Genomic DNA, 19,411 nt, shown 5'->3' with positions numbered 1-19,411 from the left:
TACAATAGCTGAACCATTTTACATTCCTCCCAACAGTGAACCAGGATTCGCTTCTCCACATTCTCATCAACATTGTTGTTTCCTTTTTTTTCTTGGTTGTGGGGCAGTCCTAATAGACGTGAGCGGCCAACTTCTTACACCCTTCTCCGCCATCATCGTAGATACCTTACAGAGACAGGTTATATGTGTTTTCACTAATACAAATTACTTCCTACTTTATAGGTATGTGAAAAGTATAAAAGTACTTTTGTCGTAAGTCTTAAATGGCCACAGAGGCATTATATAGAGTACAAAAAAAAGGGCGGGCCACTACTGAACGGAGATCATTCCCTCAAATCCCTCTCTGCCACACTATCTCCATTTCCCCACGGACTTGAAACCTAAATTGAATTATGTGATTTATGACATAGAAGACACAGATTTTCATTCACAGATTTTATTCTTTCCTCAGAAAATCCATTCCTCGCTGTCGAAGAATTAACAGGATGCTCTCCAATGAATCCCTACATTCTCCTGCATTCAGCCGCTCCAACTCACAAGCCTCCGTAGACAGCGCCTCCATGGAGGATTTCTGGCGGGAGATAGAAAGCATTAAAGAGAACAGCATGGGAGGGCAGGACGAGCAGACGCCGGCCGAGCTCAAGCCTGTGGATGGTAAGGTGCTAGATTCCTTTTCCTGTGTGCTGACATATTATCTGTGTGCTTTCTCTTGTTCTGTCGGCAGGTAGAACTCATCCCATTAACAGTTTAACAAATAAATTTAGTAGAATTCAGCATATAAGCCCCCTGTTCCCATTGGTGTATATCTATTGGACTGTTTCCATGTAGATTCTATTTAAGGAGACATGACCTAAAGGCAGGCTATCAACAAAATTCAAATTGACCTCTTACACATTGCTACTTAGGGATGCTGTGCCTATTAATTTGATTCAGTTTTAAAGACTCTGTAGTCCATTATTCCCCTCTCATGTGGTTAATTTTAGTTTTAGCAGATAACTTGACTAGACCCATACTCCCAAGTCTGATTTCCCTGCTCTACGCAGCATCTATATCTTGGTCATTCATTTAGCCTTCTAGCTGCTATATTTTCATAAAGTAACTAATTAGATTGAGTATTCTTTGATGGCCTCTACATCTATGTACTTGACTATTAATTATCAAAAGACAGAGAGTGAGAGAAAGAGAAAGAGGGAGATGGAAAAAATTACCAGTATAATTTTAAACAAATCTTTGAAGCACACTGGCTGGTGTGGCTCAGTAGGTTGAGCACTGGCCTGCGAACCAAAGGATCTCCAATTCAATTCCTAGTCAGGGCACATGCCTGGGTTGTGGGCCAGGTACCCAACAGGGGGTGCTTGAGAGGCAACCAACCACACATTAATGTTTCTTTCCCTCTCTTTCTCTCTCCCTTCCCCTCTCTAAAATAAATTAATAAAATCCTTTAAAATTTTTTGAAGCATTTACTGATAATAGTGTATTTAGAAAATGTATTATTTTGTATTGCCCAAAATAAATACCATAAAATATGTACTAGTTTTCAGTAAAATTAAATAGAAGAAGGTTAAGGACCAAAATAAATGAAAATAGTAAGAGTGTAATTGTCTTTAGTTTTCAAAAAGAGCAAGATTACTCACCTGCGATTAAAAGCATGCGTCTTTTCCTCCAGGTGCTACCTATCAACACGTAAACATGTAACAACCAGGAAAGACTAAAGGTAGTTTAATTAGTAAATATACACATAAGAATGTTTGCATTAGGCACATTATATACACACACATATATTATATATACATACACATATACCTACACACATATGTGTATATACCTATATAATATATATATATGTATTCACATACATATACATTTATATCTATATTTCTGTAATTAAAGACATTGAAATATTTGAGTTCACACCTATCCTTCAATTTCAATATAATACCACTCAGTTCATTGTACTGTTCTTCCTTAACAGATCTGACTTTCTTCTTAGACAGTGAGAAAACTGGCCTTCATCATCTGGAATATATGCACTTACTTATACTTATTTGATCAATCGCCCTGACAGTACTAGTTTTTCTCTACCTCTCAAGGTTGCCCTTCTCATCACAGGCTCCGACATCCCTAGATTACTCCTCTGCATATACTCCTTCCTTGCTCTGCTCCAACGGATGGCTTTAGGCTTTAAGACTAAATTTAGGGAGAAGAGACAGTGCTATCTGTCTTTTAAAGAAATTAATATTCACATATTGAACATTTTACTACTTTTTTAATATATTCAGTATCCATTTCATGTCTTTTCTCTTTAGCCTAAAAAGAGGTATTTTTAGCATATTTTTACAGAGCAAGTTTGCTGGTGATAAATTCTCTTCATTTTTATTCACTTGAAAATGACTTTTTTCCACCTTCATTCTTGAAGGGTACTGTTGCTGGATAACTGATTATTGTTTGACAGGTTTTTTTCCTTTCAGGATTTTAAAGATGTTATCTTATTGTCTTTTGACATACATTATTTCTGATACAGAGTTAATGTATTCATATTATTGTTCCCCTGTAGGTAATGTGTTGTCTTGCTCTAACTGTATTCAAATTTTCTTTCTATCTTTGGTTTTCAACAGTTTGACTTTAAAATGCCTAAGCGTACTTCCTTTTGTATTTACCTACTTGCTGAACTAGTTGGGTTTTCCACAAATTTTGGAAACTTTTGGACATTATTTTTAGAAAAAATTTTTTTCTGCACTACTTTCTCTCTTCTCTGAATCTTCAACTATACATGTATTACACAACTTAGCATTTCCCTAAGATCACTGGAGAATGTTTTAAATGTTTAAAAATATTTTTCTTTCTTTCACATTGGATAATTTCCATTGAATATTCAAATTGAATGGCCCCTTTATGGTCTCTAGTATGCTGTTAAACCCTTTCAGCAAATTTGTATTTAATATATTTTAATTTCTAGTTCTATAATTTAAAATTTAGTTCTTTTAGATATTTTTATACTTTCACTTTTACTGTAATATTCTGTGCACTCATCATGGGCATCTTTTCTTTTGTTCTTGAGTATAGATATAAAGGCTGCTTCAGTCCTTACCCAACATCAATTGTCTGAGTCACTTTTTATCAACTACCTCTTCTTGGATAAATTAATCCATTTTTTCTTTTTATTATGTCCTAGATATTATAACATTTTTGATAGTATAATAATATTGTAACATTATTAATATGTTTTAGAGACTCTGTATTCTCTTTCTGTAAAGGGCATTAATTTTAGTTGCAGCAGTTAACTTGACAAGACTCACACTCCCGAGTCTGTCTTTCCTGCCCAGTGAGGCATCTATAATCTTGGCCATTCATTTAGCCTGGTAGCTGCTGTTTTTTAATAGGATGCTTGGTGTCTCCCATATACCTTTTTAGTTTAAGGTTTAGTCAAGGATTTGGTAAGAATTTATGCACAGATTTTGAAGCTCTTTCCTAGGGGACTCTCTTAACAGGGATGTTTCTGCTTTCCAGCTGTTCTAATAATCCCATAATCTATGCTCTGACTTCTCAAATGAGTAAAACTATGGTTTTCTGTTTGAGTTCTAGCTACCCAGCACTGTGGAAATTGGAAAAACGACTTCAGTTTTAAAGTTGCATAAATGTGACTCTTACCCAGTGTATTTTCTTTTATCAAAATTTAGTTGTTTTTCAGTTCCTGCCTGCATTTGGTTCCTCTCCATTACCTTCAAATAGTTATTTTAATATAACTATTTGAAGGTACTTAGTTCAGAGTTCATAATTGTTATATACAAGCTACTCTACCTTGGTTCCTCTCCATTACCTTCAAATAGTTATTTTTATATAACTATTTTGAAGGTACTTAGTTCGGAGTTCATAATTGTTATACATAAGCTACTCTACCTTTCCTGGAAGATTTTATTCCCTTTTTAATGTGGTTCCCCAACAAACTTATTAATGTGGTGGGTTAGCACAGAATGGCATGACTTAGGTTCCCTGTTGCATTTTCTGTTAAAGGGAATGTTTATAAAGCCAGTGAACACTAAAAACAAGAATGTAAATAAGAGATTCGCCTAGCTAAGAACTGGACCTGTGAAGCACATTGGAAGGCTTTGTTCACATACCAATGATGCAATAATATAAGCATAGCCCAAGACTCCTGGACTGACTGATATTTTGAAGAGACTATTTACAAATCAGTCTGATTACTTTTTAAATAAATCCCACTCAGGAATGCTTGTTTAGCATAGTTCCCAAAACCGTATGTGTAGTGGATTTTCTATTACAAGATGTTGTTATATTAATTATTTATTATTTCTGTACTTCTAATTTACCACAACAGTTGATTCTTATTATGACAGATTTTACATTTTTAAATTGCCTTCTGAAAAATAGAAAAATTACCTACTGCTTAGAATACAGAGAACAGTAAGAAAACAAATATTCATTGAACATATATTTTTATAACTATGTTGATAAAACAATCCTCATAGCCACCTAATAATTTTGTTATTATTACCTTTATTTTGCAGAGGACACTGAGCCTAAGAGATATCTTAAAACTTTCCTTAGTCTTTCTAAGACTTTAATCTGCCTTTGAGGGATTAAAACACTGTTTTGTGTGCTATTAAACCCCTCTTTTTCTATTATGGTTTTAGTTTAAATATTCATATTTTATCCCCTTTTAAATTGATAGTCCAGATATGGCTTATATTTAACTGTCTGACAAGGAGAAATGCCTTAACCAGTCTGCCAATTAACCTTACTGTACTAGAAAACACTTTAAAATTTGATTTATTTGAAAAATAAAGTACAGACTTTTATTCATTTTATAGGCCTTTTCCATAACTTTGAAAAAGGAGAGTCTTTTATATTGCTTACTGATATTTCTTATTCACTGATATGCAAGACCTAGAGATACATATGCCATCCAGTCAGACCGAATGTTCTAACCTTCTATTGGTCATGTCATTTTACAGAGGGGGAGCTTGAAGCAGAGTGGTTGCAAGATGTGGGTTTATCAACTCTGATCTCAGGTGATGAAGAGGAGGACGGCAAAGCCTTGCTCTCCACATTGACTCGAACCCAAGCAGCTGCAGTGAAAAAGAGATATAATACTTATACCCAAACCATGAGGAAAAAGAACAAGCAGTCCGTCAGGGATGTCAGAGACATCTTTGGCGTCAGCACCTCTCCTGTGAGTAGCGAATGTAGCCAAATGTTTGGTTTGGTTTGGTTTGGTTTGGTTTGGTTTGGTTTGGTTTGGTTTGGTTTGGTTTGGTTGGATGGGGAACAAGGGAATGAGAAGGAGGAGAACAAGGAAAGTATCAGAAAAGGACATTTACTCGCTAGATTTTAAAGAAAACTAAAGCAGACAGCATGGTCCAAATTTTTACAAATTTAAAACTTAAGCTTTCATTCTTTATGTCTCATTCAGCAATCTTCCTCAATACTAAATGCATTCCCTTTTTCATTAACTTATAGAATAACTTTTTGGCATGGAGCAAGTCTTTGTGGATGGGATACACAGAGCTTTTACTGAAATCTAAATGCTAAATAGAAACAGTTGCAGGAGTTCTGGGAAAGCAGCCCCAGTATTACGAGCAAGTTTGGGTGGTTTGTTTTAAATAGGGGTGGAGGTGGGTGAGTGCATAGGGTAGCCTTTGTGGTCAAAATAAATTAAAAAGGTAAAAAAAATCTAAAGATATGAGCATTAATTAAGTAGGAGAGAGAATGACTCATAAAAAGTGTAAGGGAAGCATCACATGTTTTATAAGGAAGGGCTGGTTGAAATTTCAGCTTACCCTGAGCAGTTCCACAGCCTTGCTTTTATTTCTGAGGCTGTTTTTCATGTTCTGCTGTATGTTGGTTTTACTATGCATTCTGTCTACAAGTCACATATTCATGCATTCATTGCATCATTGCAATGTGCATTGTGTAACTGAGTTGTTGATGCAACAAATAGTTACTGGACACATTTTCTGTGAAAGGTCCTAAATTAAGTTGCAGATAGGATTCTTAGAACTTGGGGGATAATTAGTATATAGGTAAGGGAGACTTGGTATTCTGCTGCAGTTCCAAAAAAGTTGCCTGGGTAAAATTAGTTAATCACTCTGATTTAGGTTATCCACCTGTTTAATTGTAATATCAGTAATGACATAATTTAAAACTTCAAGGATCTTGGGTAGCAAGCATAGTTGAAGACAGTTTCCCACTTGAGTTACTTTAGGTCGTCTGTAAGTCATATCTTCTCCCAGATATATTAATCACATTGAGTAGTAGCCATAGCAGCTCACATATACTTAGTTAACCTTTGCATTTGTGCTAATATTGTCTTAGAATAACACTATCCTTTAGAACTTGCTACAGTGATAGAAATGATGTATTTCTGTGCTGTCCAATGTGGTAGCCCCAGTCACATGTGACACTAGCATTTGAAATATGGCTGGTGTAATAAGGAATTGAATTTTTAATTTTATTTAATTGTAATTGATTTAAAGCTAAATAGTTACATGTGGCCTGTAGCTAATGAATTGAGTAGCACACTTCTAGAATTTTCTGCTGTATATAATGATACACCTTGAGGTAAGTGCAGTTAGAGTTCTGTGCTGTTTGAACTTTCAAACTACTTGAAACCTATGTCTTTCTGGATGGCGAGATTTCCTACAGCTCTAATCAAATAAAGAAGAGGGATACCCACAACTTCGGGCAAGGGCTCAGCTACAGGTTCCCGGCTGAGATGTCTACTAAGGAAAAGTCTTACCCTGCTGGTTTAGACTCCCTGGGTCATTTTTCAGCTATCTTCCAGATCATCTTGAGAGATCCTGAGAACTTGGGTTATATGGTTTCTTTCCCACTTCCATTTACAACTACTTCAGACAGTTTGTTCAGCTCTTTGCTAGCAAACTACAAAATAGAAAAGGGTCTATTGGTTTCTCCCAAATTCTCCAGTTACTTAAGAAAATGCAAAAGTAGCCTCTTTAGAGTTCCTAAACCTGGCTGTCTAGTAAAATAGGGAGGCAAAGGGATCTTTTTGTGCTCCTCCCCCTTCTTTTACTTAGACCCTGAAGGGAAACTTAAAGTGGGCATTTACCCATTGGGGTTTTAAGTATAAAAAGAAATGAAAAGTCTCTGACTTTTCCATAATGAACAGGTGCAATGAACTGTTGGGTGTTCAACTCCAGCAAAGACAGAGAGAGGGACTAAGACAGTGCCTTTGTGGGGGCAGAGGCAGCCCGGGGAGGGCAGGGGTGACTCTTCCTCCTGTTGTCTTACTCTTCTCTTCTAGTCTTGCTGCTGAAGCCCTAGTTCTAGAAGGAATGGAGAATGGGGATGAGGCAGGGAGAGCGCTTGCAGGTAAAAGAAAGACCAGGTACTCAAGGGGGGAGAGGTCTTGTGCTATCCAGGCAAGTGGGATGTCTGAAAGTCAGTGAAAGGCTGGCATTGCATACACTGCTTAAAAATTCAGTTTTTTCTTTGTTCAAATGGAAAAAAAGCACTATTTTAAAAATATTATACACTTACGATATATAAAGCCTAATAATCATCCTCACAAACTTTTTTTAACCACAAAAAATCAGCATCTGTTTCTCCAAGTAAAGAGAAATGAAAGTCTTTTAGGAATTCACCTGAAATGTTCAGTTTCCTATTTAAATTTGACAGCATAAACACCAATTTCTCCCTCTCTCCTTTTTCTCCAAGTATCTGTCCTGGTCTGTTTCTTTGTAAATGCGCTTTTCTTTCTCCTTCTCTTTCTCTTCCTCCTTCTCCTCCTCCTCTTTGTCTCTCTATTTCCCTCTCATTGTTTCCTACTGCTCTTTCTTTCTTTCTTTGGCATCATTAATCTACATTAATAGAATAATTACCTAAATTTTTCCACTTCACATCATAATTTTTGTAAGGTAATTTTGCATCAGTCTTAGATGTATGAATTTGACCCAGCAAACTTACCTAGTGGAGATATGAACCCAATCACTTGAAAGATAAATGTGTGGATTACACTAGTTTTTCTCTTAATTCTTTGCACATAGAAGCCCACGCTCAAAACCGTTTTCCTTCAGCATTTGGAAGGTGCTTGTCCATCAGCTCCTCCCAGGCACCACTGCAGCAGTGTCTGTATCATTCCCACTTCGTGACATGCAGATGTGGAAGCTTTCCAAATGTTATTTTTATTATTGGAACCTTGAAATTTTTACCTGTTTCACCTTTTTGAAAAATGTATCCTGGTCACTGCTAAGTGAGCTCTTCCAATATGACAGCTTGTTCATTCTTCAGGTTCCACATGTTTTTTCTAACATTTAAAATGATATTGATTTCATTCATTTTCTGCGTTATCTCCTTGTAGAATTCCTGTTAGATTTTTGTTGCAATGTTTGGATTGAGCCTCTCTTTCTCCTAAATGTTCCCTTATATATTCCAAGATTTGTTTTGTGTGTATGTTTGGTCTGCATTCTTGAATGTTTCTTTGATGTCATATTAGTTATATGCCTTTATTTTTAAATATATTTTATTGATTATGCTATTACGGTTGTCCCATTTTCCCCTCTTAATTCATCTCCTCCCTGCACACCCCCTCCCACCCACATTCCCCCTTTCCCTGTTAGTTCATGTCCATGTGTCATATAACTTCTTTGTATAAGTTCTGCCATACATATAAGTTCTTCTATATTTCCTATACCATTCTTAACCTCCCCCTGTCTATTTTCTACTTACCATTTATGCTACTTATTCTCTGTACATTTTTCTCCATTCCCCCCTCTCCTTCCCCACTGAATACCCTCCATGTGATCTCCATTTCTGTGATTCTGTTCCTGTTCAAGTTGTTTGCTTAGTTTGTTTTTGGTTTAGGTTTTTTCTAGGTTTAGTTGTTGATAGTTGTGAATTTCTTGTCATTTTACTTTTCATAGTTTTGATCTTCTTCTTTTTCTTAGATAAGTCCCTTTAACATTTCATGCAATAAAGGCTTGGTGATGATGAACTCCTTTCACTTGACCTTATCTAAGAAGCACTTGATCTACCCTTCCATTCTAAGTGATAGCTTTGCTGGAGAGAGTAATCTTGGATGTAGCTCCTTGCCTTTCATGCCTTCAAATACTTTTTTTCAGCCCCTTCTTGCCTGTAAGGTTTCTTTTGAGAAATCAGCTCATAGTCTTATGGGAACGCCTTTGTAGGTAACTGTCTTTTTTCCTCTTGCTGCTTTTAAGATTCTCTCCTTATCTTTAATCTTGGGTAATGTAATTATGATGTGCCTTGGTATGTGCTTCCTTGGGTCCAACTTCTTTGGGACTTTCTGGGCTTCCTGGAGATCCTGGAAGTCTATTTCCTTTGTCAGATAAGGAAGTTCTCCTTGATTATGTTTTAAAATAAGTTTTCCATTTCTTGCTCTTCCTCTTCTCCTTCCGGCATCCCTATGAAGATGTTGGAATGTTTAAAGTTGTCCTAGAGGTATCTAGGTCTCTCCTCATGTTTTTGCATTCTTGTTTCTTCATTCTGTTCTGGATGAATGTTTATTTCTTCCTTCTGGTCCAAACTGTTGATTTGAGTTCCAGTTTCCTTCCCTTCATTGTTGGTTCTCTTTATTTCACTTTTCATAACCTTCATTTTTTTCATCTAATTTGCAATCAAATTCAACCAATTCTGTGAGCATCCTGATTACCAGTGTTTTGAATTGTGCATCTGATAGGTTGGCTGTTTCTCTGTTGCATAGTTATATTTTTTTCTGAAGCTTTGATCTGTTCTTTCATTTGGACCATTTTTTTTTTGTGTCTTGGCACACCTGTTAGTAGTAAGTGGTAGAGCCTTAGGTATTCACCAGGGTGGGGCAACTCACATTGCTGTATTGTAATGCTGTACGTTAGGGGAGGGATCTGAGAGGGAACAGTTTGGCCTGCTCAGCTCTCTGCTGACTTTCTATCACTTCCTATGCTACCCACAAGCAAATCGGGCCCCTCTGGTGCTGATTCCCAGGTGGGTGGTTTTGTGTACATTCTAGGACCCTGTGGGGTCTCTCTAACAAACTCTCCTGTGAGGCTGGGACTTTCTCCCACTGCCACTTCAATCCCCACAGGTTTTTTCAGTCAGAGTCTTTGAGGCTTTATTTCCTCTAACTGGAACCCTGGATTGCGTGGTCTGTCTTGCTCCCCAGTTTTTCTCCCTGTTTTATCTGCACGCAGATGTGGGACTCTCTCCTCTGTCAGCTGCCGCCTTGACTGCACCTTGCCAAAAGTCCTCTCCTCCTGGCTGCCAGTCTCCACTCCTCCTACTGGTCTGGATGAATGTTCCTTCTTGAGGTCCTTGGTTGCCAGACTTCTGTATAGTTCAATTTTCTGTCACTTCTGATTGTTTTTTATTTTCAAATTTGTTGTGTTTTTTTTGGGTTGTGTGAGAAGGCAAAGTGAGTCTACCTCCAGCTTGGCCAAACGAATATGCCTTTATTTTTCAAAATTTAACAGTTATATTGTTAATTTCCCACTGGCTGTCCTTGCCCCTGGTGTTTCAATTTTTTAGCCATCCATTCTTGTTTCTTGGCTGCAGTAACCTCTCAGCACTCTGAAGTTACTAAATTAAGACCTAAATTCCAGAATTCTCTTATTTTATTTAAATTATTTGTTTATATCAGGGTTAAGTATTTATTTTGGGGATCGTTGTTTTTTTCTTTCACTGCTATTCAGTTGATTTTGACCCCTGGGTGTTGATCGATATTTATTTATAGAGGACTATATCAATTGATTGCTTAGTAAAGGTAATGGCAGTATATTTCCTATGCAGTTATGTAAGCCTGTTTTTTTCTCCAGAGCTCCCTGGTGAATAGGAGTCTGGGTATCTGTGAATGGTGAAGTGTGTCCATGTCAACTGTCACATTTCACTTAAAGAGGCAAAAATATGACATCAGTATCAAAGTAACAAAAGTCCTGCAGAATCCTAACTAATTTTCCTATCAGGCAAGCATAACTTCCCTATTTATACTCCTGCCCATATCCTTTTAGAAGGTCTCAGCGAAGTGCAATTCAACTCTCTTTTTGCTCAAGACAACAACACACGTGCTAGGACAGCTGCCACCATCTCCAAGGCAGGTGGCCACTCTGTCACCAAGAGGACTTCTTGGGTTTTAACCTAGAATCACACTTAGCTGTTACCTATTGATCAGTGTGAGAGAAAAAGGTCTCCTGGCCTCTCTCTTCAGAAAAACATTCTTCAGTTACTTTGTTCGTTGTTTTCCAAATTGGGGGATGACTGTGTGTTCTTTGTTGTTGTTGTTGTTCTTAATAGGAGGTCTTTTCTGGACCAGCATTTATCTGCTGCACATTTTCCTCTTGTACCTTTTTTTCAGACCGAGGTTTTTCTCTATTCTTATCAAACCATTCTTGCTAACCTTTTATCTTCCAGGAACATTCAACAATTTCTGTTCTTCTAGTGGAAATGTTAATGGTTTCTAGAATTACTCTATCAAAAAGGTATCTCTCTTGACACTTTGAGTGATTTTCAGGGGGAAGAGAAAGTGGTATGTGTATTTTGTTATCTTCATCCAATTTTCTTATGCTAATAAGTAGTACTGTTCCTTCCCCAAAATGTTTTTTTTCCTTATTATAAAAGTAATACATAATCTTTACTGGAAACTTAGAAAATATAGACAAGGAAGTTAAAAAAATATCTTTCTACAGACCCAAATAAAATTTTATGATTTCATTATATATCCAATAAATTTTATTTTTAATGGAGTTCTTACCATAAAGGAATAGAATATTTAACCCTTGTTTTAGCAGAGCCATTATACACTAAATCACAAATACCAAATCAACCTTTAGATGCATAACAGAGGGCCTGTAGTCTTACTCGTCATGAACAGAATTCCACTGCCCAGGTACATTTTTATAGTAATCAGAATATGTGGACCAAATATTTCTTTCAGTAACACATTTAACTGAGCAAAATAGTCATTCTAATTTATTTCCAATTTTATTATTGGTAACTGTTAAAAGTGCTACTGACTTATAATTGTATAAGTGGGGTCATACATCTTGTTTTAAAAAATATGATTGATTATATCACTAATATACACTTGACTACATTTAACAGAAAACCCAAGAAATCATGAGTTATACAAACGTAGGTGTTTGTTTTCTCTCTTTAAGAAGCTAAAGGTAAGTGTTCCTTTTCCTTAGCATTGACCCAACTTCCTTTTGCATTTCTATTTCATCTTTCATATGAGGCCTTCATCCTATTGCTTACGAGTTGATTTGGCCACTAAGGCACCATGTCCATGTTCCTGGCAGTTCCTGGAACTTGTACTGACTGCTTCTGTCCCTCTGGCCTTCCTTTCCTGGAAATCTGATATTGTAGAATTCCATTTACCACTTGTCATCCAGAACTGTTACATGAACATCTTTAAGCTGCAAGAAAGCCTGGAAAATCAAAAATTTTAAAGATGGACACAAAAACTTCTAAAAATATATTAGTATGCTATTAAGGAAGATAGGTGCCTACGTTAGGGGTAGGCAGTTGACAGTATCTGGTCTCCAGAGAGACCAGTGTCTATCGTCATCCTGGCAAGTATTGGCTGATAAATGATTAAATGCAATGATCAGTGAACACAGGCAAGTCATTTATTTGTAGAGCTCCACAAGAATGGATGAATGCACACATAGTATACATACCACATAACTGGGTGCACAATGGCCTTTGGGAGAATATGCCTGAATAAAAATGCACTTTCATTTCTTTTTCAATAGCCAGATGATTTTTCTTGTATTCCAACTCCTCTTTTGGATGCGACCCTGGATGAAGAAGGGCTCTCAGCAGTTCCCCCCAGAAGTGGCCTACTGGTAAGATAGAGCAAGGGGAATTAAGAGTAAGGAGATTAGGAAAAAAGTAATTAGTTCAAGGCAGTCGGGAATACTTGAGGGAAAAAAAGCCCTGCTTGTTAACAACAAAAAGGAGACTCAAACCACAAATAACGACATGGTCTACCTGTATCTACAACATCAAAAAACAACCACAGCTCTGGCTACATCCACAGCTATGTCAGGATGTGGGGAAGGTCATTAGCTAAACTTCTGTTCTGTTTGTTGAGTGAATAATGGGAAATTTCTCACTACCTTCCATGTAGCTTTCAGTATTAATGTGATTCTCACTATAGGAAGTATTTTGACATTTCAGTTATTTTTTAAATGTAAATATTTGGGGGGCAGCGGTATGATAGCATCTTAAATGTACAGCGTTTAAGGGGGAAAAGTGCAGCATCTAGCACACAGGGTAGACATTTTTCATTATGTCACAGGAGGTGAGACGTTTCATTAGAGCCCCTTTTGTTCATTTTAGTCCAGAGATTTAAAGAGAGCAAATTGGAGTTTGTGACTGTCAGTGAAGCTGTCTCAATAGATGGCTTTATTTTTGTGAGGCGAGTTCATCCCACTGTGATTTGTACCACTTGGCCTGAGGCCAGGGTCTTTTTTTGAAGTGGCGCACCCCAAGTAGGAAAGGTAGGAAGGTCGTGGGTTTGCTGGGATCGTTCTCCACTTGGACTCACAGCTGCAGAACAGTTGCAGTGGGAGACTTTCCTGTTTTACGCTTCAATATGTTTTCTTCTCCTTAGCTCAGCTTTTGTTTTTCTTCCTAACAGAAGAAGAGGGACTCTTTGCTAGTCTAAGAATAACCCCTATATCACCTTTGATCCGATGAAGATGATGATGATGATGCTTAGTTTTTTAGTTTCTGTATAATCTATTTTTATCTTATGTATATTTTGCATGGGACACTCTGTCATGGGTTACTTTTGGTCCCTTCCAAAATTCTTGTGCAGGGTTTGGATGTGAACAGTTTGTATTCTGGTTGCTCATCTTCTACTGAGGGTAAGCTGAGGGCCGAGGTAGAGTCTGGTCAGTTAGGGAGGTGAGCCATCCTGTTTTCCAGATTTAGTCTCTAATTTTATTGCATTTCTCATGAGAGAGCTAACTCTTTCTAGTCAGAGATTTTTACATTTTCTGTTGAGTCAGAAGCAGGTTTCATGTGGCTGCCTCAGTGCAGGAAGTCTTATATACCTCAATTCCAACCAGAAACTTGACCCGAGATATTCGTTCCTCTCTTCCCGCCCCATTTTCCTTCACAGCAGCCACTGCCTCTTTCTTCAGCCAGAGGAGGAACAAGTTAGAGTAGACACTGGCCTGTTTCAAAATAGTGAGTTTCTATGAGGCTTTACCCCAGCTGATCTACCTACATTTTGATTAACTCCTAGTCACCTCACAGGTGATGGAGGGATTCCTACCCTAGGGCTACAGGGATGGCTGAACACGTGATGCATGGCACTTGACAGCAACTGATTAGTCACTTATTCTCACAGCCTGGGGTTGGAGGACACCACACACCACACAGAGCCACAGGTGGGGTGCACTCGAGGGCTGAGTGAACAAGCTGGGCTGCAGGAGGCAGGCTTTGTAGTAACAAGAGGGTTGGGTCCCCCCACCCTCCCCCCTCGGCTCCTATAGGAGGATGTGATTGGCTTATTTGAATAAGTTCACAGGCTGATGAGGAACTGAAACCCACCACTCAGGGATAATGAGGAACTGTGTCTGATCCCCTGGATCAGGGGCTTGGTCTGGTTGGGGCACCTTATGTACAGGGGCAGAGTGGGAGGGGAACTTGTGGTCAGACCACTCACGGCCTTTCCAATTTGACCAGCTGTCCAGGCAACACAGAACAGCTGGCCTTACATTAGGTCTTATGCCATACCTCTGACACTTCCACCCCTAGCCATGGACTCCAATGAATAGTCTGTATTTATTTTATTTATTTTTTTCTTGCTTTTATTTATTACCTTTTATTTCAATTTCTTGAACATCCTAGCTCCTTTTAAAGGTTAATCAGGGTCAGGTGTGGTGCTAAACATGTGAAGAAACTTCTCACTGAGGAAGAGAACATTTGTTTTACCCTAGCCATAACCCTGAACTGCTCACAAGTTTACAGAATGAGAAAGCAAGTACACCTGACTCATGAAAGTGTAAGTGAGCTGCTTGGACTCCTGCTGTTCAAGGGTCAGTTGCACTGTTCTTTCTCATGGGGAGTCATGAGGCTAGCATAAAAGAATGACTAGAGAGAACAGTAAAAATATTAACCTGTATAATCTCACATACTACCAAATATTACATCTTAGCAGATTCAGCTTAGCCTTTTATCCTTTGAGCAAATATGGCAAGAAATATCTCTGGATACTAAATTTTCATATTCAAAAACATAGATCCTAACTTGGTAAGTATCAAAATGCTAGGCCCTAAATCAGTTTCTTTAAGATATATATAAATATTCATCTATTTGCTTTTACATATAGTATCAATATTGAGAAGTCTGATGCCTCTCTAAATCTTATTCCTCTATGTTATATCCTGTTTTTATTTTCATATTTCCTGAAGTTTTTTTAGGATTATTGTTATTGTTGGAGACTTGAACTATCATAAGGCTATAAAATCATTTTTAAATCATGATTAGCACTCAGTTTTTTTATTTCTGTAAATGTTCCTTTTAGTTCTGATCATTCTCTTCCCATCATTTCTCTAATTATTTTATTTTTCTCATTTTCTCTATCTTTTCTTTCATTACTTGAATTAAACTCACATATCTCTTAAGTTTTCTTTTGTATTTTACCTATCTTTTTTATTTGTTTTGTATGCTAGTAATGATTATGTATACATCATTTTGTGGATCCCTAATTCTAATATTTGCCCTGACTAGTTATAATTTTTTAAATCCAGCAATTAAATTCTGTTAATTTGCAAGAACTCTTGCTTTTTACTGACTCCCCTTTATTATTATAGTTAGCTTCTGATTTATGGATACAATAGCTTCTCAAACCCATGTGGAATTATTAAATATTATAAGCTTCCTTCTCTTCTTTCAGTTATCTCTTTCTCCCAGACTGTTTATCACTATATGTCTTTTTCAGGATTTTAATTTTCTCCATGGCTGACTTTTTATGTTGATTTTCTCCAATGACTGATGATATTTGGTGATTAATTTATATTTATTAATGAACTGGGTTGATTATTCAATGACTTAGGATATGTCATTGCTATATTATTTCCTGCCATTACATAGACATTTTTCCAATAACTATTTCTTGAATAAGAGGGAAAGCTTCAGGTACTGTATACATCAATAAAGTATGAGAACGGTGTGTAAATGGAAGTTAAACAGCATACCTGCATTTATACACACACACAAACACACACACACACACATCTTCAGTGTCAAAGAGAGAGCAGTGAACAACTTTATTTTCCATCCTGGACAAAGCTGATGTTTTCCTTTTATTCTCCCATCCATGTCTTTTGTGGAGGTTCAGAGTAGCCTGATTAAATTAGAGGCTTTTTTGGTCCCCACACTGGACATCTTACCAAGGCAGATAGTTCACATAACTTAGAGTGCTTTTCTTGGGTTCATACTTAGCTCCTGCCTGCTGTTTAGCATAAAAGGGGCTGTGGGGAGGTCAGCCTAGTCCCTCTTTTGAGAAAGAACTTTATAATAAATTATCCTGGCTATGACCCTCAAGCCCCTTACTGCCCTTTGTAATTTTCACTCTGAGCTTTGTTGTTTGTCTGTCTGTTTTGGGTGGATTCCTCCCTTCCATGCCAGCAAGGTTGTCATATGCTGCTTTGAGTCTGAAAATTTCTGTACAGTTGTGAAATAAATTGCTTACATTTTAATTTCAGAAATTTCTAACAAATTCTGGTCTGTTATTAGAACACTTTGTTGGTTTTCAGTTCCATTTGCAGCTTGTTCTTTTTTTTCCTCAATACAACAACATAAACTTTTATTAATTTATTTTGCTGTTGTTCAAGTACAGTTGTCTCCATTCCCCCCCCCACTCTTCCCCATTGCCCACCCCCCCACCTCCCACCCTCAATCCTAACCCCTTTGGCTTTGTCCATCGGTCTTTTATACCTGTTTCTTGATGACCTTTCCCCTTCATTTCTCTGTTATCTGCCTCTCCCCTCCCCTCAGGTTACTGTCAGATTATTCTTTATTTCAATGTCTCTGGTTATATGTTGCTTGTTTGTTTGTTTTGCTGATTAAGTTCCACTTATAGGTGAGATAATGTGGTATTTGTCTTTCACTGCCTGGCTTATTTCACTCAGCATAATGCTTTCCAGTTCCATCCATTCTGTCTCGAAGTATAGGGGCTCCTTTTTTCTTTCTGCTGCATAGTATTCTGTTGTGTAAATGTACACAATTTTTTGATAAACTCATTTACTGATGGGCACTTAGGCTGTTCCCAGCACTTGGGTATTGTAAATAATGCTGATATGAACATTGAGGTGCATAGGCTGTTTTGAATTGATGTTTCAGGATTCTTAGGGTATAATTCCAGCAGTGGAATTGCCAGATCAAAAGGCAGTTCCATTTTTAGTTTTCTGAGGAAATTCCATGCTGTCTCCACAGTGGCTGTACCAGTCTGCATTCCCACCAGCAGTGCACTAGGGTTCCCTTTTCTCCACTGCCTTGCCAGCCCTTGTTGTTTGTTGATTTGTTTATGATGCCCATTCTGACTGGTATAAAGTGGTATCTCATTATGGTTTTAATTTGCATCTGTCTAATGGCTAGTGATGCTGAGCATCCTTTCATAGGTCTCTGGGCCCTCCGTATGTCTTTCTTGGAGAAGTGTCTGTTTAGGTCCTTTGCCCATTTTTTTAATTGGGTTGTTTGTCTTCCTAGAGTGGAGTTGTGTGAGTTCTTTATATATTTTGGAGATCAAACCTTTGTACAAAGTATCACTGGCAAATATATTTTCCCATATGGTTGGTTCCCTTTTCATTTTGCTAATATTTTCTTTAGCCATGCACAAGCTTTTTAATTTGATAAAGTCCCCTTGTTTATACCCCTTGCTCTAGGGGACATATCAGTGAAAATATTGCTTTGTGGAACATCTGAGATTTTCCTGACAATATTCTCCTCTAGGACTGTTATAATGTCATGACTTACATTTAAATATTTTATCCTTCTTGAGTTTATTTTCGTGTATGGTGTAAGTAGGTGGTAGAGTTCCATTTTTTGCATGTAGCTGTTCAGGTCTCCCTGCACCATTTATTGAAGGGGCTATTTTTACTCCATTTTATGCTTCTGCCCACTTTGTTGAATATTAATTGACCATAAAGATATGGGGTTATTTCTGGGCTCTTTGTTCTGTTCCATTGGTCTGTCTGTTCTTATGCCAGTACCAGACTGTTTTGATTACAGTGGCCTTGTAATGTAGTTTGATATCAGGTATTGTGATGCCTCTACTGTGTTCTTCTTTCCCAAAATAGCTGCGGCTATTCGGGGTTGGGGGTTGTTTATGGTTCCATATACATTTTTGAAATGTTCTATATCTGTGAAATATGTCATTGGAATTTTAATAGGGATTGCATTAAATCTATAAAATTCTTTGGGTAGTATGAACATTTTGATGATGTTAATTATTCCAATTCATGAACATGGTGTATGCTTCCATTTATTTATGTCTTCCTTAATTTCTTTGTTCAGCATTGGATAGTTTTCTGAGTATAGGTCTTTTACCTCCTTGTTTAGCTTTATTTCTTGGTACTTTATTTTTCTTGTTGCTATAGCAACTGATATTTTTTTCTGATTTCTGTTTCTGATATTTCATTATTGGTACACAAAAATGTTTTCAATTTCTGAATATTGACTTTGTATCCTGCTATTTTGCCAGATTCACTTATTAGGTCAGGTACTTTTTGTGGGGAGTCTAAAGGGTTTTTTATGTACATTATCATGTCATCTGTAAACAATGACAGTTTTACTTCCTCCTTTCCAATTTGGATGCCTTTTAGTTTTTTATCTTGTGTCTGATCACTGTGGCTAGGACTTACAGTACAATGTTGAATGGCAGTGGTGAAAGTGGACATCCTTGCCTTGTTCCTGATCTTAGTGGGAAAGCCTTTAGTTTTTGCCCATTGAGTATGATGTTGGGTGTAGGTTTCTTGTATATGGCCTTTATTATGTTGAGGCATACTTCCTCTACTCCCATTTTGCTGAGTGTTTTTATCATAAATGGGTGCTGTATCTTATCAAATGCATTTTCTGCATCTATTGATATGATCATGTAATTTTCATCTTTCCTTTTATTTATGTGATGTATTATATTTATTGATTTGTGAATATTGTACAACCTTGAATCCCTGGGATGAATCCCATTTGATTATGGTGTATGATCCGCTGGATGTGGTCTACCAATATTTTATTGAGGATTTTAGCATCTATATCCATCAGCAATATTGGCCTGTAGTTTTCTTTCCTTGTGTCTTTATCTGGTTTTGGAATTAGGATGATGCTGGCCTCATAAAAAGAGTTTGAGAGTTTTCCATTAGTTTGGATTTTTTTGAATAGTCTGTGAAGAATAGGGGTTAGCTCTTCCTTAAATGTTTTGTAAAAT

The 19,411-nt window shown here is 37.2% G+C and overlaps 1 protein-coding gene across 8 annotated transcripts in view; it reads left to right on the top strand.

Moving 5' to 3' along the window:
* ARHGAP28 (Rho GTPase activating protein 28) overlaps positions 1 to 19,411 on the top strand; it is a 222,503-nt gene that overhangs the window by 129,982 nt on the left and 73,110 nt on the right. For 5 of the 8 annotated variants that reach the window (XM_053664302.1, XM_053664301.1, XM_053664305.1 and 2 more), the window contains 3 exons: positions 452 to 654; positions 4,974 to 5,191; positions 12,723 to 12,815. In XM_053664302.1, coding sequence (XP_053520277.1) covers positions 452 to 654; positions 4,974 to 5,191; positions 12,723 to 12,815 — 514 coding nt within the window. The remainder of the gene's footprint in view (positions 1 to 451; positions 655 to 4,973; positions 5,192 to 12,722; positions 12,816 to 19,411) is intronic. The other 3 variants (XM_053664304.1, XM_053664303.1, XM_053664306.1) reach the window with 1 other exon arrangement.

Source organism: Artibeus jamaicensis, unplaced genomic scaffold, assembly GCF_021234435.1.
Source record: "Artibeus jamaicensis isolate MK-2021 breed Jamaican fruit bat unplaced genomic scaffold, CSHL_Jam_final contig_354, whole genome shotgun sequence".
NCBI lineage: Eukaryota > Metazoa > Chordata > Mammalia > Chiroptera > Phyllostomidae > Artibeus > Artibeus jamaicensis.
The sequence above is the reverse complement of the archived record's forward strand: the minus strand, read 5'-3'. Positions and strand labels throughout refer to the sequence as shown.